This window comes from Misgurnus anguillicaudatus, chromosome 16 (genome assembly GCF_027580225.2).
Source record: "Misgurnus anguillicaudatus chromosome 16, ASM2758022v2, whole genome shotgun sequence".
NCBI classification, from domain to species: domain Eukaryota; kingdom Metazoa; phylum Chordata; class Actinopteri; order Cypriniformes; family Cobitidae; genus Misgurnus; species Misgurnus anguillicaudatus.
The window spans coordinates 29,006,300-29,033,087 of NC_073352.2; the positions used below are offsets into that span (position 1 = coordinate 29,006,300).

The 26,788-nt window shown below is 38.9% G+C and overlaps 2 protein-coding genes and 1 long non-coding RNA gene across 14 annotated transcripts in view; 1 reads left to right on the forward strand and 2 right to left on the reverse strand.

Moving 5' to 3' along the window:
• LOC129421799 (uncharacterized) overlaps window positions 1-26,788 on the forward strand; it is a 95,060-nt gene that overhangs the window by 63,654 nt on the left and 4,618 nt on the right. Inside the window, exons 2-3 of the long non-coding RNA XR_008637168.2 lie at window positions 4,041-4,379; window positions 4,502-4,574. This is a non-coding gene — a long non-coding RNA (uncharacterized lncRNA). The remainder of the gene's footprint in view (window positions 1-4,040; window positions 4,380-4,501; window positions 4,575-26,788) is intronic.
• On the reverse strand, window positions 1,406-23,655 carry LOC129421782 (protocadherin alpha-C2). 12 transcript variants are annotated; one of them, XR_012358018.1, is made up of 3 exons: window positions 18,273-21,101; window positions 7,981-8,091; window positions 1,406-4,443 (listed from the first exon to the last, which is right to left on the reverse strand). XR_012358018.1 is itself a non-coding variant. In XM_073854479.1 (3 exons), exons 1-2 carry the CDS (start codon window positions 23,508-23,510, stop codon window positions 8,080-8,082), a joined length of 2,415 nt encoding a protein of 804 aa, XP_073710580.1. In that variant the 5' UTR covers window positions 23,511-23,655; the 3' UTR covers window positions 1,406-4,443; window positions 8,056-8,079. The 12 variants fall into 12 exon arrangements, 10 of the variants coding, with proteins under 10 accessions (XP_073710580.1, XP_055033322.2, XP_055033325.2 ...); XR_008637164.2 differs by lacking the exon at window positions 18,273-21,101 and adding an exon at window positions 9,346-12,201; XM_073854479.1 differs by lacking the exon at window positions 18,273-21,101 and adding an exon at window positions 21,108-23,655 and having other exon boundaries at window positions 8,056-8,091.
• LOC141350071 (protocadherin alpha-C2-like) lies at window positions 23,974-26,487 on the reverse strand. The gene has a single exon (XM_073854480.1). The coding sequence runs from the start codon at window positions 26,419-26,421 to the stop codon at window positions 23,989-23,991; it is 2,433 nt and encodes an 810-aa protein (XP_073710581.1). The 5' UTR covers window positions 26,422-26,487; the 3' UTR covers window positions 23,974-23,988.

Below are 26,788 nucleotides of genomic sequence, written 5' to 3' on the forward strand. Positions count from 1 at the left end.
AGTCCACACAAAAATGAAAATTCTGTCATTATTTACTTATCCCCATATTGTTATAAACCTGTATTAGTTTCTTTATTTTGTTAAACACAAAATAATATATTTTGATAAATGATGTTAAAACACAGTAGACTCCACCCATTGTCTAATATAGTAGGAAAAACAATTACTATGACAGTCAATGGGTACGGGCAACTGTGTGGTTACCATCATTTATCAAACTATATATTTTTATGTTCATCAGAATAAAGAAACTCATGCAGGTTTAAAACAACATGAGTCTGAGTAAATTACCGATTTTTTTATTTTTGGATGACTCCCCCCATTGTGTGCTAGTGTCTGATAATATGATGAACAGCGACACAGTGTGGTTTAGTTGCAGAGATCACGTGACGAACTTGGCCCCACCCGTCACTCTTTCTTCCCCCCACCGCATCCTCCTTTGTGCATGGATTTCAGATCTTTCCTGATCTGTAAAGCCCTGAAATTAACTAAATGGACACCAGAGGGCAGAGTGAAGTGTCTCATGTGCCCCAAATATTATAATAAAATTAATTATAATTATTATAATATTAATATTATGCTGCAACAAAAATATTCAGTGTGTTTTAAGCAATAAAACATTTAGGCATAAATGCAAATCACAAAATCTTTAATATACATTAGCATTGTTATCCTAACCAGAATTTCTTATTTCTTATTATTTTGACAGATGCAGTCTGCATTCTAAAATTATTGTACAGTGTTACACATACATTCATATAAGCTGCCCGGATGCAGTGGCTTTCTTTGTCTGTGCATCAAATTACAGGCTGCATCACGCTCCCCCTCCCAGCCTGCAGCCCGTTACCATAGCAACGGACCTTTAGAGAGGCAGGTCGCTGTCGGTGCCTTTTAAACTCGTGGTCTCTAGAGGAAAGGGGGCAAAATCTAGGGACACCCACCAGTAAGGAAAGAAAGTTCTGTAACAGAGCTATAGTCTGATTGGTAATTTTGTTGTAATATTTATCATTTAAATCCTGATTCTTTCTTCAACACCCCCCACCTCTTTTATTTGGTCGCTAAGAGACAGGCTCCGTTGCTTAGTAACCAGCAGTCAGCATGGTTCCTGTGGCTGAGCCTGATTTCTTCAGGAGGGAAGAGCTGCTGTTGTGATCTTGAACAGGCTGTGGTTTATAAGAGACTGGCTAAGAATGTGTCAGCAGTAATGTGTGAGGACTTTCATGGTAAAATGCTGACAGGGTAGCTAGGAAACCTCAGCGTGTGTGCTGCAGCAGTTTAGATTGCTGATGTGATCTCTGTGCTGTACTGCAGGAAAGAGAGGAAAACCGGGTCAAGTGGCAAACAAAAGCTTTCATTTTTCCCTGATCCACATTTTTTTCATAAAATGCAGCAGTAACACAGCCAGGACAGTATTCAATGCTTTATTTTTTTCTAAATTTACAGAAGACCTGAACAAATTCATGATTTAAGTGTATGAATAGGGTTTAAGTTTTAACAAAAAACAGGAAATTAACTTAGCTTTCTGATTATGTTTACTGCACCACATCATATGCAGTGATGACCTCATGGTTACCCCTCACCCACCCAAACTCTTACAGACACAGCTGAAAATCATGCAATGTAGTATCATTGATAATTACAGGTCCTATCATGATGATTAATATACAATCATTATCTTCTTATTTTAAACAAAGAATGTACTATATAAACAACTTGTTTATAAACGTTTACTTCAATGCATATTTGCACAATCCACAGACTGGTTGTTGTTACATGTTGATAAGTCACTTAAAGCTGAACATGTTACAAATGAAACATCTTACCACATGAATAAATGACACACTTGAGGTTTTAATCCATTAAAAATGCGGTACAAATATCAAAATCGTAATCAAAGGTGAGTTTTGCCCAAGCAGGTCAAATGTGTAAGATAGCTGCTTAAGAACAAAAGTAGCAACAGAGAATCATAAAACACATTTGCAGGTCATAGTCAATAAAAACTGGATAAAGGTTCACTGGACAGAGAGCAATGACAAGTCTACAGCAATGACATGTCATGCTTTATGAACAACCACTATATACAGCCCATCACAAAATGAGGCTTATGGGTAAATTATTCTAGCAGTGACCTACTTCTGACATTGAGCAGTTGGCTCTCCCCTCTCCCACATTTGTATTGTAAGAGTCATTTTACAACACTGCCGCTTTAATATTGAAAGGTTGCAGCATTTACTTTCTTTAAACAGAAAATCAAAGTTAAAAGTGAATAGCTAAGTTAAAGTCAGAACTTTAGCCTTCTACATCATTCGTATCTTGGTAAACAAACACAAAGGTATCTACACTGACACCTTATGACCTACTGATAGTTGCTGCCCTGGGAAAAAAGTCAAACCATCAGAAAGACGTGATTATTATGAATTTCCGTAAGTGACATTTTAAAAAGGCAGTAAAAAACATCATCATATTGTTCACTGAAATAAAACATTAACATCTACATATTGCACCACTGTAGTAGCCAGCAAATAAAAATATTATTTATTCAAAGCAGCAGTTTGACTTAAAATCAGTAACACTGTTAACACCAGGCCACAGAAAATGTTTCAATGCAGAATGCAATTTACTTTTGCTTTTTTAATTTACTGTCATTTTGGTAAAGCATTAAAACTACCACATCCATAATATCAGATAAAAACTATTTAAAATAAAAGCTCTTGCAACTATTCTTATGGTATAAAGCAAAATCATTCACCATCAGAGAGTGACTACATTACACACATCAGATTTAAATCAAGTAAAACCTCTCACATGGATTCCTCGATTGGGATTCCAGTTAAAAATAACTGCAGGCTTTTTTTCTTAAAGCGATACTGTACTCAACCAAGATAATGGGCTTGTTTCCCAGACAGGTCTTATCTCAGTCCAAGACTATATATATATAGCAACCCAATATCACGCAAATACGTGACTATTTCATATATATATATATATAGTCCCAAGATGCATCAGTATTGTTTTTTGTAAGGTTTGTTTGTAGAAACTTCTTAAATGTCCTAATAAGGCCTTGTTCTGGATTCATCTAAACCCTGTCCAGGAAACTGCCCCTTAGGGAAACAAATCACTTAAAAAACAGAACTGGCAAACACATCCTAAAAAATATTGTTTTTGGCTTTATCAGTTTTAGTGGAGGCTGAAAAATTTCTTACACTGAGTTTTTTTTGGCCTTGGCTGACCTATCTGTTTGTCTCGATTATTGAAACAGCACTGAGTTGTGTTGTTTTCTGTAAGTCAAAAATGAGGAACTGATTAATAAAAAAAATACTTATTTATCTCAAAGGATTAGTTTAGGGAAAATAGTCACTCATCATTTTACATTCACTATGATATTACTTTTTTACAGCCTCTACTAAACCCTTGCCCCAGATTCACAGACAAGGCTTAAGGCTAGTCCTAGACTAAGACACATGTTGGAGGTGTCTCAGCAGAAAATAACTATCACTGACAGATCTTAAAATATGCTACTGACATTGATTTGTTTTAAGATTCACACCAGTAACATCTTTTCTTAGGCAGGTTTATAAAATGCTTAAACATCTTAATTTAACTAAGGCCTAGTCCTGGCTTTAGCTAAACCTTGTCTGTGAAACCAGGCCATTATGTGATAATCAATGTAAATCATATTAACAAATCCTTTCCAACTCTATTCTCGTTCTATGCTAGATCCGGGCTTATATTAAAACCTGATTCTTTACAAAATTAAAGAAATACTGACACAGACATAATACAACACTACAGACAAGAGCAGAGTTTATACAAGAGACTGACTGCTGTGATCTACTATATGTATATACATATAAATACTGGATAATACTTGCGTTGTTTTAAAGTCTTCATGAAATCAAAGAAAACACACGTAAGAAATGCTTTAAACATCTGGTATAGGAAAAAAGCTTTCAAAGCCCAAATTGTCCATTCTGTGCTTGTTCATTTCACTTAATGTCCTTTTAACTCAACTCCAGTTCAATGTTTAACGTCTCTTTTAGTGTCACTGAATGTGAAGACGATTTCAAGATCATGCACACACAAGCATGTATTATGCAAAAAGTTTACATTTTGGGTATGGGTTTATTTATAGTAATTATAATTTTCCATGGTATATTCTGTATTTAACCATTTTTGTGTGTGAATGTGTGCTTGCTTACAGGCCCAGTCCAAATCCAATCTCGACCGGGCAGGTAAAGATGATCTTTTATCTTTATGTCATTCTTCTGGCCGTGAGATTAATGAGGAAGAGAATTCAAGGTGAAGACAATTCTTCCAAACATTGATGTGAAAATGCAGGCGTCATCTTGGGTCCGTTTCATCTCTGTAGGATGGAGCAGGTAGGCAGGTCGATAAGATGTTGGCGGGTTCTCAGGTGGAACTGCTACTGGTGGTAGTAGAAGCCTGTCAATGAGAATTGAGACAATGAGACACTGACACAACATTTTTTCTCTTGTAATAGGCCAGAAGAATCTGAACACGTCTCATGCAACCAAGGCCTGTCACTCAAATAAAAGGCTTCAGGCAAATAGAAGGTGAGACATCAGTTTGATTGACAGGTGGCAGGGGGTGGGTTGATCAATGACAACCATGCTCAGATATTGGGCGGGGTAACATGATGAAAGTGCAACAAGTAATGAAAGTGCAATAAAGTTTTAAGTTGTTTGCCATTACTGCAATCATTTGAAAGGACGAATTATACGTGATGTGAACTGGAAACCCATCCGTCAATTAACCAACTATTCAAACACACAAACTCAGACAAGTAGACAGACTGTCAAACAAACAGGCTGAGGAGATAAACAGTCAGTACATCTATCATCAGAGCCCACATCATGCAAGAGTCAATTTTTGTAAATTTTTAATTAAATGGTTCACCAATTTCCTCACCCTCAAGCATTTTTAGATCAGACTTTCTTTTGATTATAAAACACAAACGGAAATGCTTGGCAGAATCTTTTCCAAAGCATAAATGTAAATGAATGCTATTGAGATTTCAACATTACAGCACAATGGTGGTATTATCAGTAATATGACAGTACTACAGATTTCTAAAATCATGTTACGGCTTTAACTAAGGAACAAACTCAAATTTATTTCACAAAACTCCCCACCACCACAGACCTAAAATCTTATTTGCTCAAAATTAAAGCAAATGCGAAACTATTCAGAGCTGTGGTGTTGAAGATGATAAGATGATAAGATTTTAGATATAGTACTAAGATTAAATGTTTTACTTACTCTCACTTAAACTTACGATAGTAATATTCATACACTCTCAGAAATAAAGGTATAAAACTGTATCTTTTCTGTCACTGGGGCTGTACCGTTTCAAAAAGTACAGCTTTGCACCTAAGGATTTCATTTTAGTACCTCAGAGGTACATACTGGGACCAAAGAGAGCTTATTAGTACCTCAAAAATACATTTTATATCTCAAAGGTACATATTAGTACGAAATCTTTACATATCTGTACCTAATGGTCCATACAATTACCTTTTTAAAGGGTGCTGCTCCACTGACAGCTAAGGTACATATTTTGACTTTTTTCTAACAATGTAGGTCCTTAAGGTACGGTAGTCTACCCAAAATTATATTCTGTTTTGTATTCCTGTAAAGGTACCAAACGGAAACTTACGGTACAGCCCCAGTGACAGAAAAGGTACAGTTTTGTAACTTTATTTCTGACATTGTACTAATGGTAATAATTAAAATGAATAATCATAAGCAGCTAAGTCGTATTGATTGTATTGTATTGAGTAAAATCATAGCGTTAGTTTTATTCATTATTGTTGATTGTCTACTTAGTACATTTCTAGTCGGGTCACTGTGACCTGCAGGGTTTAATTACAGTTACAATGTAGCCTAGTTACGACGTAAGTGGGCACTAAGTTACAACTTACAAACTACTAAATGTTTTTGCGTTGCACCATTAAACTTAGTTTAAACGTAACAATAGGGCCTACGTTGTGACTAAATATTTACGGAAGCCTCTGTCCAACTGTCGGATTAAGGTGATTGTGATTTCACCAAGTAAGATCAACATTTTCATTAACCAATCAGATTGCAGGAATAGGATTAGTGTGTATGTTAGATTTAGGTTAAGAATTGGGTTAGGGGCTTTTAAGAAATACCCCTCAAACTATTATTTCACACTAATTTAAGGGTTTAAAAATGGTTAAGGTTTGAGTTAAGGGTAGGTTGGGGTATCTTTGATTAAAACGTTGATCCAGGATCCACAAAAAATGTTGATCCAGGATCACATCTTACTTGATGAAATCACGGCAACCGTCGGATTAAGATGTCAGCCAGATTAGATCACATCGATGAGCTCGTTATTGATTATGAAGAGCCGCAAGTTCGTCAACGAGTTTTCAAGAACTGTTTTGTTTTCTGTGTATCCATCAATTAAAATAAGATTTTAATTTTCTTCCTGTTTATTTTCTCCTCCATGTGTGGGATATTTTCAATTAAAAGTGTAATGTTTTGAGTTTGATAACGTATGCTTCAACGTCTTTTTTAACTTTCAGTTTAGGCCAGTCAAGAATGAGTTTGAAATTTCGTGCTGTTTAGACTATTTCCTTTTTAACTATTAGAAGGCTTGTGATTGGGTTAAGAAAAATAGACGTCATTCTATGCAATAACGCATAACTTTACAGAGAGCTTATGAACGACTGGTGCAACCCTACCCTGGTCTCTTGTTAACTTATGTGACCCTTTGTTACCCGCGATCTAACATCTCGTGATCAGGCACTAACACCCCATGACAGGATACAAATAGCTTTCTCTTAACCCTGGGATACACTGCACGATTAAAAGATTACATTGTGAAACAATTATGGTGATTTCTGTGATTATGGCTCTTAAATGGTGATAACCGTGAAAGAGGTTCAAAGATGGCCGTTTTCCTGGTCTGGTGACTTTAGATTTCCGAAATTCAGCATGTTCAACGCACAGTGTGTTTGACCTGCGTACCGGTATTTGTTTAATAATAGCACATGCTCATGACGTTGCGCTAGCGTGTGTCGCAGCCCTCGCAGCCGCCGATTCAATAAGTGTCATCATCGTACAGTCTACATGCTTGTAGTATACAAGTTTAAATGATTTTGCGCAGTGTGATAGTCTTATAGGATTGCAAATATCCTGCAGTGTATCCCGGCCTTTAGATAATAAGTTTCACTACCCTGTTTTTCAGTGGTCGTCTTAAGAAACCAGTTATGACCGGTTTGGATTCATTATCTATCTTTCTGTTTATGCACAGAGTTTGAGTATCTCTTTTAGCTGCATAAATACATCTCTGTCAGAATATAGACTTTGACTATTGATTGAACTGCACTTCGGTCATTCTTAGTCTCTGGATCCAGTTTCTGTACTCTGTTGACCAATTTAAATGAATCTTTCTGAAACTTTATTTTGAGGTTACATTAGTTCACATTCACTTTAACTGTATGAAAAGAGGCGAAATAAATATTTGTATTATTTCCCTTTTTGTGATTTACAGACTAAAGAAAGTCATATATTTTGAAATGACATGAGGGCGCTTAAATAATAATCCATTATTTATCTTGGGAGATTACTATGAGCAATATTTGAACCCCCAGCTGCTGTCAATCAAACCACAGACATAGTTATTGTCTTGTTTCTGCTGGTCACAAGTGCCGATGCAGGGTTTGTGAAGCAATTGTAGTGAAGAAACCACATTAATGACAGTCTTACTGCAAACTTTAAATGAGCCTGTACTGCTATAAGACTCAGAAAATAACATAGCACAGCACTGTTAAACTGAGCGATGATGTTTTCAAGTCATTTATGTGTATGTAAACTGACTGTTTAAAAGGCATTCGGGAATGAAACCGATTCGGATTTAGCTGTATAAATTGGATCCTTGGCTCCTCCTACAACTACAACAAACACCAACCACAAAGAGAAACACAGAATTACGTATATTTCAGTAAAGGTCAAAGGGCGCTTGGGTCAGGCGCTCCAGAAATCGAGAGAATAGTCAAGTCTGCATACCTCCAGCGTGAGAAGGGACCTCGTTCATTTTGAGTACTTTAGAACAGAAACAAAAACAAAAGACATACAGTTTAATGTTTAGGTTATGACATAATCATCTCTCACAATCTGATTTACCTTTTACTGTCAACAAAACAAGATTTAAATCAGTCTATGTTAATCTTATCTCTTAAAGAACACCTCATTGCTCCGTCTGGGTCAGTTTTGCTTTTTCAAGAGTGAATATAGATTTGAAGTTAATAATCAAACCACAAAAGAAATGATATGACATGTATCATGATATTGTCCTCAACCATTAATTATCACTTGCACGAGGAACCTGCGAAACAAAGGAATAATGTAAAAACATGAGAAATGTATAAGCATGAGAAATCAGAAACTACATTGTCACTGGAAAGCAGAGGAATAAGAAATAATACCAGATTAGGATTAAGAAAAGCGTTTAAAACTATTTTTTGAAAATAATATAGAAAATGTCTCAAAGTTGTCTCTCTCTCATTGTCTTTCAATGTCTTACCTGTCATTTATGTGACCTTTCAATGAGAAAATATTAATAAAACATTGCAGAGAAGATTTTAATCATTTTACATAGGGGTGGACATTCCTGGTCCTGGTAAACTTTGCAGGACAGTGTCCTCCAGGAACAGGAAAGCCCACCTCTGATTTAACAACACAAAATAAAACCATCTGTAAAAACATCACATAAAAAATATTTTTTCCTGCAAAACTTTAAAGTTAAACACATAATACTCACAACCTATGAATATGCGTTTTTGCCAGTTTCTAAAACATTCATCTATTGATAAAAAAAGTTTTGTTAATGTTTACTTGTGTTATATATATTTAAAACAAAAAATGTGTTGATGTTATGTAATGCAGACACATTAAGACATTTATAGAAGTGTTTTAAGTGTTAAAATAATCTGTATCAATAAACTTATTTTTAGGGGCTAAAAGTGGTGTTATTACAAAAAGAGGAACATCATTTCAAAACTCAGGCTATTAAAACAGAATGCTCTCTTATTGTAACTGCTGTTTCAGCCACATGTGAACTGAGAAAAGATAAACAACAGGTTACACCTATAGCATAGAAAGGTAAGTTGAACAAAATGAAGAAAGAGTCAGGGTGTCTATCAGAAAGTTCAAAAAATATACAAATATACCAACAGAATTTAGAGGACACAATGTGCCAAAAACTGCTGCAGGAAAGCACCAACTGCAAAAGTAAGTGTTGTTTGATTTCGCCGTCGGTCTACTTTACCTGGTGAACATGTTACATACTGACCCTACCTGTAGAGTAGATGCAGCAGAGTCGCTGGTCTCAGTCATTCCGGTGCTCCTCGGTATACTGGAAACGATGTATCTCGCGCCCTTTGGCACAGGCTGTCTAACCACCAGCTTTCCTTTCCTCGTCTCCGCTAGAAATAAACTGTACCAGTAGGCATCATTGGAGACCAGAGTGGAGTCTGCGATGGTCGAGTTCCTCTCACTGATAACACTGTTCCTGCAGGAAGGAGCTGCTTTACTGGGCTTTGGTTTCTGACACTTAAGAACGATGGTGACCAATATGGTGATGAGTAACAGAAATGATACCGAGCCCAGTCCGATCACCAGATACAGGTTTAAATCTGAGAAGATGTCATATTCCAAAGGCACTTCAGTCATGTCAGCATAGGATTTAAGGGCGGTCTCCACCGTAGAAAGTTTGATGGTGACTGTAGCAGAGAGCGCAGGTTCTCCGTTGTCCTTGGCGATCACCACTAGACGCTGGTGACGCGAGTCTCTGTAGCTGAACATCCTCGTGGTACGAATCTCTCCGTTGTACTGATCCAAGCTGAATAACGTAGCATCAGTGTTCTGGAGAAACTGGTACGTGATTCTTGAGTTGTGCACTGAATCAGTGTCTATCGCAATGACTTTGGATATTAGAGTTCCCTTATCGGTGGATCTCGGGATCTTTTCCTCAACCACAGAGCCGTGCGCGCGCCATGGAGACACTATAACGGGCGTGTTGTCGTTCTGATCCATGATAATAATGTGAACGGTCACGTTACTGCTAAGCGGAGGGACACCAGAGTCTCGGGCCTCGATGTGGAAAAGAAACTCCTTATCTATCTCATAATCAAACGTCTTTAATGCGTAAAGATTACCGTTCTCTGGATTAATGGAGAACAACATGGACATAGATGTGTTCGCTATTTCCTTCTCTATTATGAAATAAACTAGATATTGATTTTCATGGAGATCTGGGTCTAAGGCAGTTAAAGAGCTCAGTAAAGCTCCAGGTGGATTATTCTCAGTAACAGGTATCGTGTAGAACGACTGAGGGAACTGAGGAACATTGTCGTTAACATCCAGTAGCTCTAATGTTATAGTTTCATTATCAGATAACGGCGGGTTGCCCCTGTCAGTCACAGTAATAGTGATGTCATATTCTGCAACTTTTTCTCGGTCTAATGGTTCTGAAACTATTAACTCATAATAATTATCAGATGCTTCTTTAAGAGCAAAAGGTAAATGATCAGAAATATGGATATCTACCTGTCCATTTTCATCTGAATCTTTATCACTCACACTAACAACTGCAATTACTGTATTTACAGGTATATCCTCTTTCACTGGACTAGACAATGATTTTATAGAAATTTCAGGATGATTGTCATTCATATCTGTGACTAAAATCTTTACTTTACACTTTCCAGAGAGACTATTGACTCCTTTATCTGTTGCTATAATTTCCATGTCATAAATCCTGAAATCTTCGTAATTTATCATTTCTCTCACTCTGATTTCTCCATTGTCAGGATTCAGACTGAATGTCTGCTGTGTTTTCTCTGATGTGTAGAGACTGTAAGAGTAAACGATATCTGAATTTGAGCCCTCGTCATTATCTACTGCATTCAATTTAACTACGAGGCTTCCAATCGGTGAGTTTTCTGTTAGATTTATAGTAAAACTGTCTTTATCGAATAGAGGGGCGTTGTCATTCGTGTCCAGTACGCGCACAATAATGCTAGCTGTGCCGGAGCGCGCGGGCACTCCTCCATCCACAGCAGTGAGTATCAGATTATGAATGGCTTGGTCTTCACGATCTAATGACTTTTTCAGTATTAGGTCAGCAAATTTTGAACCATCTCTCCCCGTCTGGATTTCAATATCAAAATTTGCACCCTCACTTAAATGATAACTTTTAATTGAATTTGAACCAATGTCAGGATCAACTGCATTACTCAGAGAAAACCTCTCTCCTACAGAAGTAGATTCTGAAACGTCCAAATTAATCGTATCCCTCCGAAAATAAGGCGCATTGTCGTTAATATCCATTATTTCCAATTCAATATTGAATATACGAACTGGGTTTTCCAGTATGACTTCCATTTTTAAATAACAAACTGTTTTAGATGTGCATAAATATTCTCTATCAATACGCTCCAAAATAAACAAGTCACCAGTATCTTTGTTCACGTCCAGGTATTTCTTATTTGCAAGAATATCTAACCTGATTTTTCGCCTTCCCAGCGTTTGCACATCGATTCCTAAATCGGCAGCCAAATTAGCTACCACAGATCCGACCTCCATTTCTTCAGGAACAGCATAATGGGTGACAGAAGACGCTGTATAAATGACTGCCAAAACCAGAACAAGCGTTGCGATGTACTTCATCCCCGGCTGCGTCTCCATTTTTGCCCTGAATCGTATTGTCGTTGTAAGTCCAAAAAACAATTGTCAAAAACAATACTGATCACTAGGCAAGAACACTTCAACTATCACAATGTTGGATTGGTTTTAAACTGCGCCCCAATGATATTTCGGATCATTATTCAGTGATGAAAGTCAACAGCAACATTTGCGTCCGCGCACGCCGTTTAACGCGCGCTGCTGAGCAAACCGTTATGGCGACTACTAAATAAATAAATGGACGGAAGATCAGTTTTGTTGGGGAACAGCGACACGTTGTGCATTTTGTGAAGAATTGTTAACATGTAAAAGATAATAGATTTATGCCAATACATTATTTGAATTAATAATTATCATAGTATATGCAGGAATGCGCCATTTCACAGAACATGCCGAGAAACCATAGAAAAAAATCATTATTGGAAAAGGATGAATACAGAAAAATACAGATGTATTTAAAGCAATTGAAGTTACCTGTAGAGTAGATGCAGCAGAGTCACTGGTCTCAGTCATTCCGGTGCTCCTCGGTATACTGGAAACGATGTATCTCGCGCCCTTTGGCACAGGCTGTCTAACCACCAGCTTTCCTTTCCTCGTCTCCGCTAGAAATAAACTGTACCAGTAGGCATCGTTGGAGACCAAAGTAGAATCTGCGATGGTCGAGTTTCTCTCACTGATAACACTGTTCCTGCAAGAAGGAGCCGCTTTACTTGGCTTTGGTTTCTGACACTTAAGAACGATGGTGACAAGTATGGTGATAAGTAACAGAAATGATACAGAGCCCAGTCCGATCACCAGATACAGGTTTAAATCTGAGAAGATGTCATATTCCAAAGGCACTTCAGTCATGTCAGCATAGGTTTTAAGGGCAATCTCTACCGTCGACAGTTTGATTGTAACTGTAGCAGAGAGCGCGGGCTCTCCGTTGTCCTTGGCGATCACCACCAGCCGCTGGTGACGGGAGTCTCTGTAGCTGAACATTCTCATGGTACGAATCTCTCCGTTGTACTGATCCAAGCTGAATAACGTAGCGTCAGTGTTCTGGAGAAACTGGTACGTGATTCGTGAGTTGTGCACTGAATCAGTGTCTATCGCAATGACTTTGGCTATCAGAGTTCCTTTATCAGTGGACCTCGGGATCTTTTCCTCAACGACAGAGCCGTGCGCGCGCCATGGAGACACTATAACGGGCGTGTTGTCGTTCTGATCCATGATAATAATGTGAACGGTCACGTTACTGCTGAGCGGAGGAACACCAGAGTCTCGGGCCTCGATGTGGAAAAGAAACTCTTTCTCAATCTCATAATCAAACGTCTTTAGCGCGTAAAGATTACCGTTCTCTGGATTAATGGAGAACAGCATGGACATAGATGTGTTCACTATTTCCTTCTCTATTATAAAATAAACAAGATATTGATTTTCATGGAGATCTGGGTCTATGGCAGTTAAAGAGCTCAGTAAAGCTCCAGGCGCGTTATTCTCCATAACCGGTATCGTGTAGAACGACTGAGGGAACTGAGGAACATTGTCGTTAACATCCAGTAGCTCTAAAGTTATAGTTTCATTATCAGATAACGGTGGGTTGCCCCTGTCAGTCACAGTAATAGTGATGTCATATTCTGCGCTTTTTTCTCGGTCTAACGGTTCTGAAACTATTAACTCATAATAATTATCAGATGATTTTTTAAGAGCAAAAGGTAAATGATCAGAAATATGAATATCTACCTGTCCATTTTCATCTGAATCTTTATCACTCACACTAACAACTGCAATTACTGTATTTACAGGTATATCCTCTTTCACTGGACTAGACAATGATTTTATAGATATTTCGGGATGATTGTCATTTATATCTGTGACTAAAATTTTAATTTTACACTTTCCAGAGAGACTATTGACTCCTTTATCTGTTGCTATAATTTCCATGTCATAAATCCTGAAATCCTCGTAATTTATCATTTCTTTCACTCTGATTTCTCCATTGTCAGGATTCAGACTGAATGTCTGCTGTGTTTTCTCTGATGTGTAAAGACTATAAGAGTAAATTATATCTGAATTTGAGCCCTCGTCTTTATCTGATGCATTTAATTTTACAACGAGGCTTCCAATCGGCGAGTTTTCTGTCAAATTTATAGTATAACTGTCTTTATCGAATTGAGGGGCGTTGTCATTCGTGTCCAGTACGCGCACAATAATGCTAGCTGTGCCGGAGCGCGCGGGGACTCCTCCATCCACAGCAGTGAGTATCAGATTATGTGAATCTTGTTGTTCTCTGTCTAAAGCCTTTTTAAGTATCAAATCAGCAAATTTAGATCCATCTCGTCCTGTCTGGATCTCAATAGAAAAATGGTCGCTTTCACTTAAATAGTACGTCTTCACGGAGTTTGAACCTGTGTCGGGGTCTACAGCGTTAGTAAGAGAAAACCTCTCCCCTACAGCAGTTGCCTCTGATATGTCTAAGTGCATCGTATCCCGTCGGAAACTTGGTGCATTATCATTTATATCTATTATTTCTAGTTCAATATTAAACATTCGAATCGGATTCTCTAAAGTTGCGTCCACTTTAAGTACACATGTTGTGGCTGATTTTGATGTGCATAGATTCTCTCTATCGAGTTTTTCCAAAATGTACAGTTCCCCTGTGTCTTTGTTAATTTCGAGATATTTCTTGTTGGCAACGACATCTAAACGCATTTTACGTTTACTGAGACTTTTCAAATCCAGCCCTAAATCAGACACCAAATTTGCAACCACAGATCCTTCGTCCATTTCCTCAGGAATAGTGTAGTGCGTAACAGCAAATATTGTTTGAAAGAAAGCCGCAAAAAATATGAAGGCCGCGACATACCTTATCCAAAGCAGATCTTTTTGCTCCATTGTTTTGAGTACCTTGCAAATGCAGTCACATGAAGGGTCCAAAATATGTTCAAATAAAGAAATCGATCATGAAGAGATATAAATGCAAAACCCAAACAGACAATTGTGTAAAAGATCGGACAGCTCCGCTTGAAAGAAAAACTGCAATGCTGTCGTCAGAATCGGAAACCGTAATGGCGACAATGGAAGTGGGATAGGATATTTGAATGTGCGTTTTCTTGGTGGACAGCGACTCTTTGCGCACAGGACTGATGAGTGCAGAAGCAATGCGTAAAAAAGAATAATCATTGTATTAAAAGACAAGGACGTTGAAAAGGAAAGGAATTTGAAAACGTCTAAACAAATCTTAAAAAAAATGTTAAATCTTCTAAAAATTTCATGGTATGAAATGAAAAACCGACAATCGATTATACTTCATATTCACGGAGCCAAGCAGGTTACGAAATATATCACAGCTTACTAAGACAAGAAAAAAATCTGACTAAATGCCAGAATAATTAAATTGCATACATTTATCCAAATGACTACAGAAGTAAAACACTGCTTTAAAGAAAGGCAGAAATGATCTTGTTATCTCTTTTGTTAATTTTAAGTGACACAAGAAGTGACTTGTATGTAAGATCGTCCAAAGTTCCATCTGAAAAAAATGGCTTTGACTTAGTCAAAAGGAAAACTAGATGACATAAACTGTTTTTTTCTAATTGTGCTGAATGCCATACCTGTAGAGTAGATGCAGCAGAGTCGCTGGTCTCAGTCATTCCGGTGCTTCTCGGTATACTGGAAACGATGTACCTCGCGCCCTTTGGCACAGGCTGTCTAACTACCAGCTTTCCTTTCCTCGTCTCCGCTAGAAATAAACTGTACCAGTAGGCATCGTTGGAGACCAAAGTGGAGTCTGCGATGGTCGAGTTCCTCTCACTGATAACACTGTTCCTGCAGGAAGGAGCCGCTTTACTGGGCTTCGGTTTCTGACACTTGAGAACGATGGTGACCAATATGGTGATGAGTAACAGAAATGATACTGAACCCAGTCCGATCACCAGATACAGGTTTAAATCTGAAAAGATGTCATATTCCAAAGGCACCTCCGTCATGTCAGCATATGTTTTAAGTGCGGTCTCCACCGTAGACAGTTTGATGGTGACTGTAGCGGAGAGCGCGGGCTCTCCGTTGTCCTTGGCGATCACCACCAGCCGCTGGTGACGCGAGTCTCTGTAGCTGAACATCCTCGTGGTGCGAATCTCTCCGTTGTACTGATCCAAGCTGAATAACGTAGCGTCAGTGTTCTGGAGAAACTGGTACGTGATTCTTGAGTTGTGCACTGAATCAGAGTCTATCGCAATGACTTTGGATATCAGAGTTCCTTTATCGGTGGATCTCGGGATCTTTTCCTCAACCACAGAGCCGTGCGCGCGCCATGGAGACACTATAACGGGCGTGTTGTCGTTCTGATCCTTAATAACAATGTGAACGGTCACGTTACTGCTGAGCGCAGGGACACCAGAGTCTCGGGCCTCGATGTGGAAAAGAAACTCCTTCTCTATCTCATAATCAAACGTCTTTAACGCGTAAAGATTGCCGTTCTCTGGATTAATGGAGAATAGCATGGACATGGAGGTGTTCACTATTTCCTTCTCTATTATAAAATAAACTAGATATTGATTTTCATGGAGATCTGGGTCTATAGCAGTTAAAGAGCTCAGTAAAGCTCCAGGTGCGTTATTCTCCATAACCGGTATCGTGTAGAACGACTGAGGGAACTGAGGAACATTGTCGTTAACATCCAGTAGCTCTAAAGTTATAGTTTCATTATCAGATAACGGTGGGTTGCCCCTGTCAGTCACAGTAATAGTGATGTCATATTCTGAGCTTTTTTCTCGGTCTAACGGTTCTGAAACTATTAACTCATAATAATTATCAGATGATTCTTTAAGAGCAAACGGTAAATTATCAGAAATATGAATATCTACCTGTCCATTTTCTCCTGAGTCTTTATCACTCACACTAACAACAGCAATTACTGTATTTACAGGTATATCCTCTTTCACTGGACTAGACAATGACTTTATAGAAATTTCGGGATGATTGTCATTTATATCTGTGACTAAAATTTTAATTTTACACTTTCCAGAGAGACTATTGACTCCTTTATCTGTTGCAATAATTTCCATGTCATATATCCTGAAATCCTCGTAATTTATCATTTCTTTCACTCTGATTTCTCCATTGTCAGGATTCAGACTGAATGTCTGCTGTGTTTTCTCTGATGTGTAGAGACTGTAAGAATAAATTATATCTGAATTTGAGCCCTCGTCTTTATCTGTTGCATTTAATTGAACGACAAGGCTTCCAATCGGTGAGTTTTCTGTGAGATTTATTGTATAACTATCTTTATCGAATTGAGGGGCGTTGTCATTCGTGTCCAGTACGCGCACAATAATGCTGGCTGTGCCAGAGCGCGCGGGCAATCCTCCATCCACAGCAGTGAGTATCAGATTATGAATGGCTTTTTCTTCGCGATCTAGTGATTTTTTCAGTATCAAGTCTGCAAATTTAGAACCATCTCTCCCTGTTTGTATTTCAATATCAAAATGTTCACTCTTACTCAAGTAATAGGTTTTAATAGAATTCGAGCCAATGTCAGGGTCTACCGCATTACTGAGCGAGAATCTCTCTCCGGCTGCAGTGGATTCTGATATATCCAGATTGAAAGTATCCCTCCAAAACTGGGGTGCATTATCATTTATATCAACAATTTCAATTTCAATGTTAAATAATCGCACAGGATTCTCGAGTGTCATTTCCATTTTCATAAAACATGTTGTCTTAGATGTACAAAGATTTTCCCTATCCATCTTTTCTAATATAAAGAGTTCTCCCGTCTCTTTGTTGACATCGAGATGTTTTTTGTTAGATCTAACATCAAGTCTCATTTTTCGTCTGCTCAGTGTTTTCACGTCCAGTCCCAAATCTGACGCTAAATTTGCAACAATAGATCCTTCCTCCATTTCCTCTGGAATAGAATAATGCGTAACAGCGCGCGCTGTTTCCAAAATAACGAAGAAAACAAGTATCCATACATACCTCCATGACTGTGACTTTCTGCATCTCTCCATTCTTTAACGTGTAAGATCGTTATAATTGTGATCCTATAACCGACAGTGAAACGAATAACTGACTCGACAAAGCTCCTTCTCTTGTGTGTGTCTTTGTGGGATATCTTTCCCTGAAAATCTGTCATGGCGTCATTGATTCATTTGACCAAAAGCATTTTGTTAGAGAACAGCGACACTCAGTGAGTTTAGTGTGACTGCGCACTACACGAAGGGAAATATTTCATAAATCAATAGAAAAAGTACAGTAAATTGGGTCTACTGTAATTTTTCAATTATGTCACATATCTTGGTAAAAAATTTGCAGCCAGAAAAATATATTTCAAGTGTCAAAACAGATAACTGGAAGAAAAGAAAAAAACCGTCGTCTTTAAATTTAGGTTCTGGAACAAAAATAAGGAAATATCATATGAATACGTAATTGTGTGAATCCTTGTTATTTATACAAAGCAGCACTTTGACGAAGAATTCTGTTTTGAAAATCTATAAAATAATATTATGACAATTTATTTAAAATTCAGTGAGAATATTTGCATACATTTGTGTTACCTGTAAAGTAGATGCAGCAGAGTCGCTGGTCTCAGTCATTCCGGTGCTCCTCGGTATACTGGATACGATGTATCTCGAGCCCTTTGGCACAGGCTGTCTAACCACCAGCTTTCCTTTCCTCGTCTCCGCTAGAAATAAACTGTACCAGTAGGCATCATTTGAGACCAGAGTGGAGTCTGCGATGGTCGAGTTCCTCTCACTGATAACACTGTTCCTGCAGGAAGGAGCCGCTTTACTGGGCTTCGGTTTCTGACACTTAAGAACGATGGTGACAAGTATGGTGATGAGTAACAGAAATGATACGGAGCCCAGTCCGATCACCAGATACAGGTTTAAATCTGAGAAGATGTCATATTCCAAAGGCACTTCAGTCATGTCAGCATATGTTTTAAGGGCTGTCTCCACCGTAGACAGTTTGATGGTGACTGTAGCGGAGAGCGCGGGATCTCCGTTGTCCTTGGCGATCACCACCAGCCGTTGGTGACGCGAGTCTCTGTAGCTGAACATCCTCATGGTGCGAATCTCTCCGTTGTACTGATCCAAGCTGAATAACGTAGCGTCAGTGTTCTGGAGAAACTGGTACGTGATTCGTGAGTTGTGCACTGAGTCAGTGTCTATCGCAATGACTTTGGATATCAGAGTTCCTTTATCTGTGGACCTCGGGATCTTTTCCTCAACCACAGAGCCGTGCGCGCGCCATGGAGACACTATAACGGGCGTGTTGTCGTTCTGATCCATGATAATAATGTGAACGGTCACGTTACTGCTGAGCGGAGGGACACCAGAGTCTCGGGCCTCGATGTGGAAAAGAAACTCCTTCTCTATCTCATAATCAAACGTCTTTAGCGCGTAAAGATTACCGTTCTCTGGATTAATGGAGAACAACATGGACATAGATGTGTTCGCTATTTCCTTCTCTATTATGAAATAAACTAGATATTGATTTTCATGGAGATCTGGGTCTATGGCAGTTAAAGAGCTCAGTAAAGCTCCTGGTGGATTATTCTCGATAACCGGTATAGTGTAGAATGACTGAGGGAACTGAGGAACATTGTCGTTAACATCCAGTAGCTCTAAAGTTATAGTTTCATTATTAGATAACGGTGGGTTGCCCCTGTCAGTCACAGTAATAGTGATGTCATATTCTGCGCTTTTTTCTCGGTCTAAGGGTTCTGAAACTATTAACTCATAATAATTATCAGATGATTCTTTTAGAGCAAATGGTAAATGATCAGAAATATGGATATCTACCTGTCCATTTTCTCCTGAGTCCTTATCACTCACACTTACAACAGCAATCACTGTATTTACAGGTATATCCTCCTTCACTGGACTAGACAATGACTTTATAGAAATTTCAGGATGATTGTCATTCATGTCAGTAACTATGATAGATAATTTACACTGACTGGATAATGGATGGAATCCTTTATCAGTTGCTAAGACTTCCATGTCGTAAATTCGAAAATCCTCATAATTAATCATCTCTTTTACCCTAATTTCACCATTTTCGGAATTTAGACTGAATGAGTTCTGTGTTTTTTCTGACGTATACAGGCTAAATGAGTACACGAGATCAGCGTTAGATCCCTCATCTGCATCTGTTGCATTTAATTTAAAGACCAGACTTCCAGTGGGAGAGTTTTCTTTTACATTGATAGTGTAGCTCTCCCTGTCAAATTTAGGGGCGTTGTCGTTCGCGTCCAACACGCGCACAATGATACTGGCTGTACCTGAACGCTGAGGGACGCCGCCATCCACTGCAGTCAGCATAAGATTGTGAACTGCTTGGTTTTCACGATCCAGGGCCTTTTTTAAAATTAAGTCTGCAAATTTGGAGCCGTCCCTCCCAGACTGAATTTCAATATCAAAGTGATCGTTTTTGCTGAGGTAATAAGTCTTAACCGAGTTAGAGCCAACGTCAGAATCAACTGCATTGCTAACGGAAAATCGTTCACCTACGGATGTAGACTCCGTGATATCTAAATTGATTGTGTCTCGTCTAAACTGAGGATTATTATCATTAATGTCTGTGATTTCTAGCTCGATATAAAATATGCGCACTGGGTTTTCCAAAATAACTTCCAATTTTAAAAAGCACGTTGTAGTCGTTTTGAGAGGACAAAGATGTTCACGATCGATTTTTTCTAATACATAGAGATCACCTCTGTCCTGGTTTATGGCGAGATATTTTTTGTTAGCAATAACATCCAATCGTACGTTTCGCTGAATTAAAGTCTGAACTTCGAGCCCCAAATCAGTGGCTAAATTTGCCACGACAGATCCCACGTCCATCTCCTCTGGAATAGAATAATGAGTAACACCCAGCGTCTCGTGAAAAAGGACAGCCAACAGAAAAAAGAGCGAGACATACCTTCTCCATGATCGAGGGTTCAAGACATACTCCATTGTCGGATCGAGTCGTTATGATGATAGACAAAGCAATTGACGCGCATTCGATCGGACGCCAAAATACAGAATAAAAATAAGTTAATTAAGGGAGAAAGGATCAAACGGAAAGGAACAGCACACAATCCAAGTGTTCATCTAACAATAGACCAACTGATGTGGTGACGTTGGCATTTGGCTTTCTAGAAGACAGTATGTGGTACTGCAGCGACACTTTGCGCACAAAAATTGAGGTGCTTCGAAAATGTGCAGAAATTGTATGTAAAAAGACTCACTCAGAAGGTACTATTCACAACTATTAAATAATCTAAAATATAATAAAAAGGCATTCGCTCAGAACGGATAGTCTATACGTCAAAATGCATTATACAAAAATATGATACATAATTATAAAGTAATTAAATAATTGATAGAACGTTATCTTACCTGTAAAGTAGATGCAGCAGAGTCGCTGGTCTCAGTCATTCCGGTGCTTCTCGGTATACTTGACACGATGTATCTCGCGCCCTTTGGCACAGGCTGTCTAACCACCAGCTTTCCCTTCCTCGTCTCCGCTAGAAATAAACTGTACCAGTAGGCATCGTTGGAGACCAAAGTGGAGTCTGCGATGGTCGAGTTCCTCTCACTGATAACACTGTTCCTGCAGGAAGGAGCCGCTTTACTGGGCTTCGGTTTCTGACACTTGAGAACAATGGTGACCAAAATGGTGATGAGTAACAGAAATGATACGGAGCCCAGTCCGATCACCAGATACAGATTTAAATCTGAAAAGATGTCATATTCCAAAGGCACCTCAGTCATGTCAGCATAGGTTTTAAGTGCGGTCTCCACGGTAGACAGTTTGATGGTGACTGTAGCAGAGAGCGCGGGCTCTCCGTTGTCCTTGGCGATCACCACCAGCCGCTGGTGACGCGAGTCTCTGTAGCTGAACATTCTCATGGTACGAATCTCTCCGTTGTACTGATCCAAGCTGAATAACGTAGCATCAGTGTTCTGGAGAAACTGGTACGTGATTCGTGAGTTGTGCACTGAATCAGAGTCTATCGCAATGACTTTGGATATCAGAGTTCCTTTATCTGTGGACCTCGGGATCTTTTCCTCAACCACAGAGCCGTGCGCGCGCCATGGAGACACTATAACGGGCGTGTTGTCGTTCTGATCCATGATAATAATGTGAACGGTCACGTTACTGCTGAGCGGAGGGACACCAGAGTCTCGGGCCTCGATGTGGAAAAGAAACTCCTTCTCTATCTCATAATCAAACGTCTTTAGCGCGTAAAGATTACCGTTCTCTGGATTAATGGAGAACAGCATGGACATGGAGGTGTTGACAATTTCCTTTTCTATTATAAAATAAACTAGATATTGATTTTCATGGAGATCTGGGTCTATGGCAGTTAAAGAGCTCAGTAAAGCTCCAGGCGCGTTATTCTCCATAACCGGTATCGTGTAGAACGACTGAGGGAACTGAGGAACATTGTCGTTAACATCCAGTAGCTCTAAAGTTATAGTTTCATTATCAGATAACGGTGGGTTGCCCCTGTCAGTCACAGTAATAGTGATGTCATATTCTGCGCTTTTTTCTCGGTCTAACGGTTCTGAAACTATTAACTCATAATAATTATCAGATGATTCTTTCAGAGCAAAAGGTAAATGATCAGAAATATGAATATCTACCTGTCCATTTTCATCTGAATCTTTATCACTCACACTAACAACTGCAATTACTGTATTTACAGGTATATCCTCTTTCACTGGACTAGACAATGATTTTATAGATATTTCTGGATGATTGTCATTCATATCTGTGACTAAAATCTTTACTTTACACTTTCCAGAGAGACTATTGACTCCTTTATCTGTTGCTATAATTTCCATGTCGTATATCCTAAAATCCTCGTAATTTATCATTTCTTTCACTCTGATTTCTCCATTGTCAGGATTCAGACTGAATGTCTGCTGTGTTTTCTCTGATGTGTAGAGACTGTAAGAGTAAATTATATCTGAATTTGAGCCCTCGTCTTTATCTGATGCATTTAATTTTACCACCAGGCTTCCAATCGGCGAGTTTTCTGTGAGATTTATAGTATAACTGTCTTTATCGAATTGAGGGGCGTTGTCATTCGTGTCCAGTACGCGCACAATAATGCTGGCTGTGCCAGAGCGCGCAGGGACTCCTCCATCAACAGCAGTGAGGATTAGTTTATATGAATCTTGCTCTTCTCTGTCTAATGGCTTTTTTAGAATTAAATCCGCTAATTTTGAACCGTCTCTCCCTGTTTGTATTTCAATATCAAAATGTTCACTCTTACTCAAGTAATAGGTTTTAATAGAATTCGAGCCAATGTCAGGGTCTACCGCATTACTGAGCGAGAATCTCTCTCCGGCTGCAGTGGATTCTGATATATCCAGATTGAAAGTATCCCTCCAAAAATCTGGAGAATTATCATTTATATCAACAATTTCAATTTCAATGTTAAATAATCGCACAGGATTCTCGAGTGTCATTTCCAGTCTAATAAAACATGTTGTTGCTGTTTTACTTGTACAGAGATTTTCTCTATCAATCTTTTCCAATATGTAAAGCTCACCCGTCTCTTTGTTGACATCGAGATATTTTTTGTTAGATCTAAGATCAAGTCTCATTTTTCGTTTGCTGAGGGTTTTTACGTCCAGTCCCAAATCTGAAGCTAAATTTGCGACAATAGATCCTTCCTCCATTTCTTCTGGGATGGAATAATGTGTAACAGCGCGCGTTGTTTCCAAAACAACGAAGAAAATAAGTATTAATACATACCTCCAAAAAAATGACTTTCGGTCTATCTCCATTCTGTCACGTGTCAGATCGTTGTATCACTTGTGATCTTAAAACGGACAGCGAAGCTAATAATGAACACGAAAAAGCTCCAGCTATTGTGTGCGTCTTTGTGCGGTATCTTCCCCTTAAAATCTGTCATGGCGTCACTGATTTATATGACCAAAAGCATTTTTGTTAGAGAACAGCGACACTCAGTGTGTCCAGTGTGACCGCGCATACCACTAAGCGAAATACTTTATCATTCAAAAGAATTCACTTGTTTAATGTAATTTTTCTGTTAAGTCATTGATTTTGGTAAATACTTCCAGAAAGGGAAAAAGAACAAAACAACGCTCTTCAAATGTATGTACTGGGACAAGAAAGACATGTTATGAGAGTAAAAATAATGTCAGCCTGGAAACCCTTGTTATTTGTACAATATAGCACTTTCACGAACAAATTTTGCTCTGAAAATCTGGAAAAACAATATTATTAAGGTTAATCTAATATTCATAGTATATTGGCGTGGGTTGTTATTACCTGTAGAGTAGATGCAGCAGAGTCGCTGGTCTCAGTCATTCCGGTGCTCCTCGGTATACTGGAAACGATGTATCTCGCGCCCTTCGGTACAGGCTGTCTAACCACCAGCTTTCCTTTCCTCGTCTCCGCTAGAAATAAACTGTACCAGTAAGCATCGTTGGAGACCAAAGTGGAGTCTGCGATGGTCGAGTTCCTCTCACTGATAACACTGTTCCTGCAGGAAGGAGCCGCTTTACTGGGCTTCGGTTTCTGACACTTGAGAACGATGGTGACCAAAATGGTGATGAGTAACAGAAATGATACCGAGCCCAGTCCGATCACCAGATACAGGTTTAAATCTGAGAAGATGTCATATTCCAAAGGCACCTCAGTCATGTCAGCATAGGATTTAAGGGCGGTCTCCACCGTAGACAGTTTGATGGTGACTGTAGCAGAGAGCGCGGGCTCTCCGTTGTCCTTGGCGATCACCACCAGCCGCTGGTGACGCGAGTCTCTGTAGCTGAACATTCTCATGGTACGAATCTCTCCGTTGTACTGATCCAAGCTGAATAACGTAGCGTCAGTGTTCTGGAGAAACTGGTACGTGATTCGTGAGTTGTGCACTGAATCAGAGTCTATCGCAATGACTTTGGATATCAGAGTTCCTTTATCAGTGGACCTCGGGATCTTTTCCTCAACCACAGAGCCGTGCGCGCGCCATGGAGACACTATAACGGGCGTGTTGTCGTTCTGATCCATGATAATAATGTGAACGGTCACGTTACTGCTGAGCGGAGGGACACCAGAGTCTCGGGCCTCGATGTGGAAAAGAAACTCCTTCTCTATCTCATAATCAAACGTTTTTAGCGCGTAAAGATTACCGTTCTCTGGATTGATGGAGAATAGCATGGACATAGATGTGTTCACTATTTCCTTCTCTATTATAAAATAAACTAGATATTGATTTTCATGGAGATCTGGGTCTATGGCAGTTAAAGAGCTCAGTAAAGCTCCTGGTGGGTTATTCTCCGTAACAGGTATCTTGTAGAACGACTGAGGGAACTGAGGAACATTGTCGTTAACATCCAGTAGCTCTAAAGTTATAGTTTCATTATCAGATAACGGTGGGTTGCCCCTGTCAGTCACAGTAATAGTGATGTCATATTCTGCGCTTTTTTCTCGGTCTAACGGTTCTGAAACTATTAACTCATAATAATTATCAGATGATTCTTTAAGAGCAAAAGGTAAATGATCAGAAATATGAATATCTACCTGTCCATTTTCATCTGAATCTTTATCACTCACACTAACAACTGCAATTACTGTATTTACAGGTATATCCTCTTTCACTGGACTAGACAATGATTTTATAGATATTTCAGGATGATTGTCATTCATATCTGTGACTAAAATCTTTACTTTACACTTTCCAGAGAGACTATTGACTCCTTTATCTGTTGCTATAATTTCCATGTCGTATATCCTGAAATCCTCGTAATTTATAATTTCTTTCACTCTGATTTCTCCATTGTCAGGATTCAGACTGAATGTCTGCTGTGTTTTCTCAGATGTGTAAAGACTATAAGAGTAAATTATATCTGAATTTGAGCCCTCGTCTTTATCTGTTGCATTTAATTTAACGACGAGGCTTCCAATCGGCGAGTTTTCTGTTAAATGTATAGTATAACTGTCTTCATCGAATTGAGGGGCGTTGTCATTCGTGTCCAGTACGCGCACAATAATGCTAGCTGTGCCGGAGCGCGCAGGGACCCCTCCATCCACAGCAGTGAGTATCAGATTATGTAAAGCTTGTTCTTCTCTGTCTAATGGATTTTTTAGAATTAAATCAGCAAATTTTGAACCGTCTCTCCCTGTTTGTATTTCAATATCAAAATGTTCACTCTTACTCAAGTAATAGGTTTTAATAGAATTCGAGCCAATGTCAGGGTCTACCGCATTACTGAGCGAGAATCTCTCTCCGGCTGCAGTGGATTCTGATACATCCAGATTAATTTTCTCTCTCCGAAACTGCGGTGCATTATCATTTATATCCACAATTTCAATTTCAATGTTAAATATTCGAACAGGACTCTCGAGTATCACCTCCATTTTGATAAAACATGTTGCGGCTGTTTTACTTGTACAGAGATTTTCTCTATCCATCTTTTCTAATATGTAGAGCTCACCTGTCTCTTTATTTACATCAAAATATTTTTTGTTAGATATGATATCGAGTCTCATTTTTCGTTTGCTAAGTGTTTTCACGTCCAGTCCCAAATCTGACGCTAAATTTGCAACAATGGATCCTTCCTCCATTTCTTCAGGAATGGAATAATGCGTTACAGCGCGTGATATGTCCAACACAACGGAGAATATAAGTATCCATACATACCTCCATAACTGTGACTTTGTGTATCTCTCCATTCTTTAACGTTTAAGATCGTTGTATCACTCCTGATCCTAAACAGGCAGCGGAATGAGTAACAGATTCTACAATGCTCCTGCTCTTGCTGGCGTCTTTGTGTGATATCTTTCCCTGAAAATCTGTCATGGCGTCACTGATTCATATGACCAAAAGCATTTTGTTAGAGCACAGCGACGCTCAGCGACTTTTAGTGTGAACGCGCACTACACGAAGCAAAATATTCAATAATAAATTTCTATAGCACTTTTCATATTTTTTCACTATTGCAAAGCAACTGTACAGTAAAGACACATTAACCCATACATTAGGGACATAAATAAAACAGTATAGAAATGTATGAAACATACAGAATACCTAATAGGCCTA

What these genes read in the sequence shown, in the direction of transcription:
- LOC141350071 (XM_073854480.1), bottom strand. Translation starts at nt 26,421, where the DNA reads ATGGAGAGATACACAAAGTCACAGTTATGGAGGTATGTATGGATACTT.
- LOC129421782 (XM_055177341.2), bottom strand. Translation starts at nt 20,681, where the DNA reads ATGGAGTATGTCTTGAACCCTCGATCATGGAGAAGGTATGTCTCGCTC. An exon ending in CTGCTGCATCTACTTTACAG is followed by an intron (nt 4,444 to 18,272) that starts GTAACACAAATG and finishes TCTCATTGACAG; the next exon opens with GCTTCTACTACCACCAGTAG.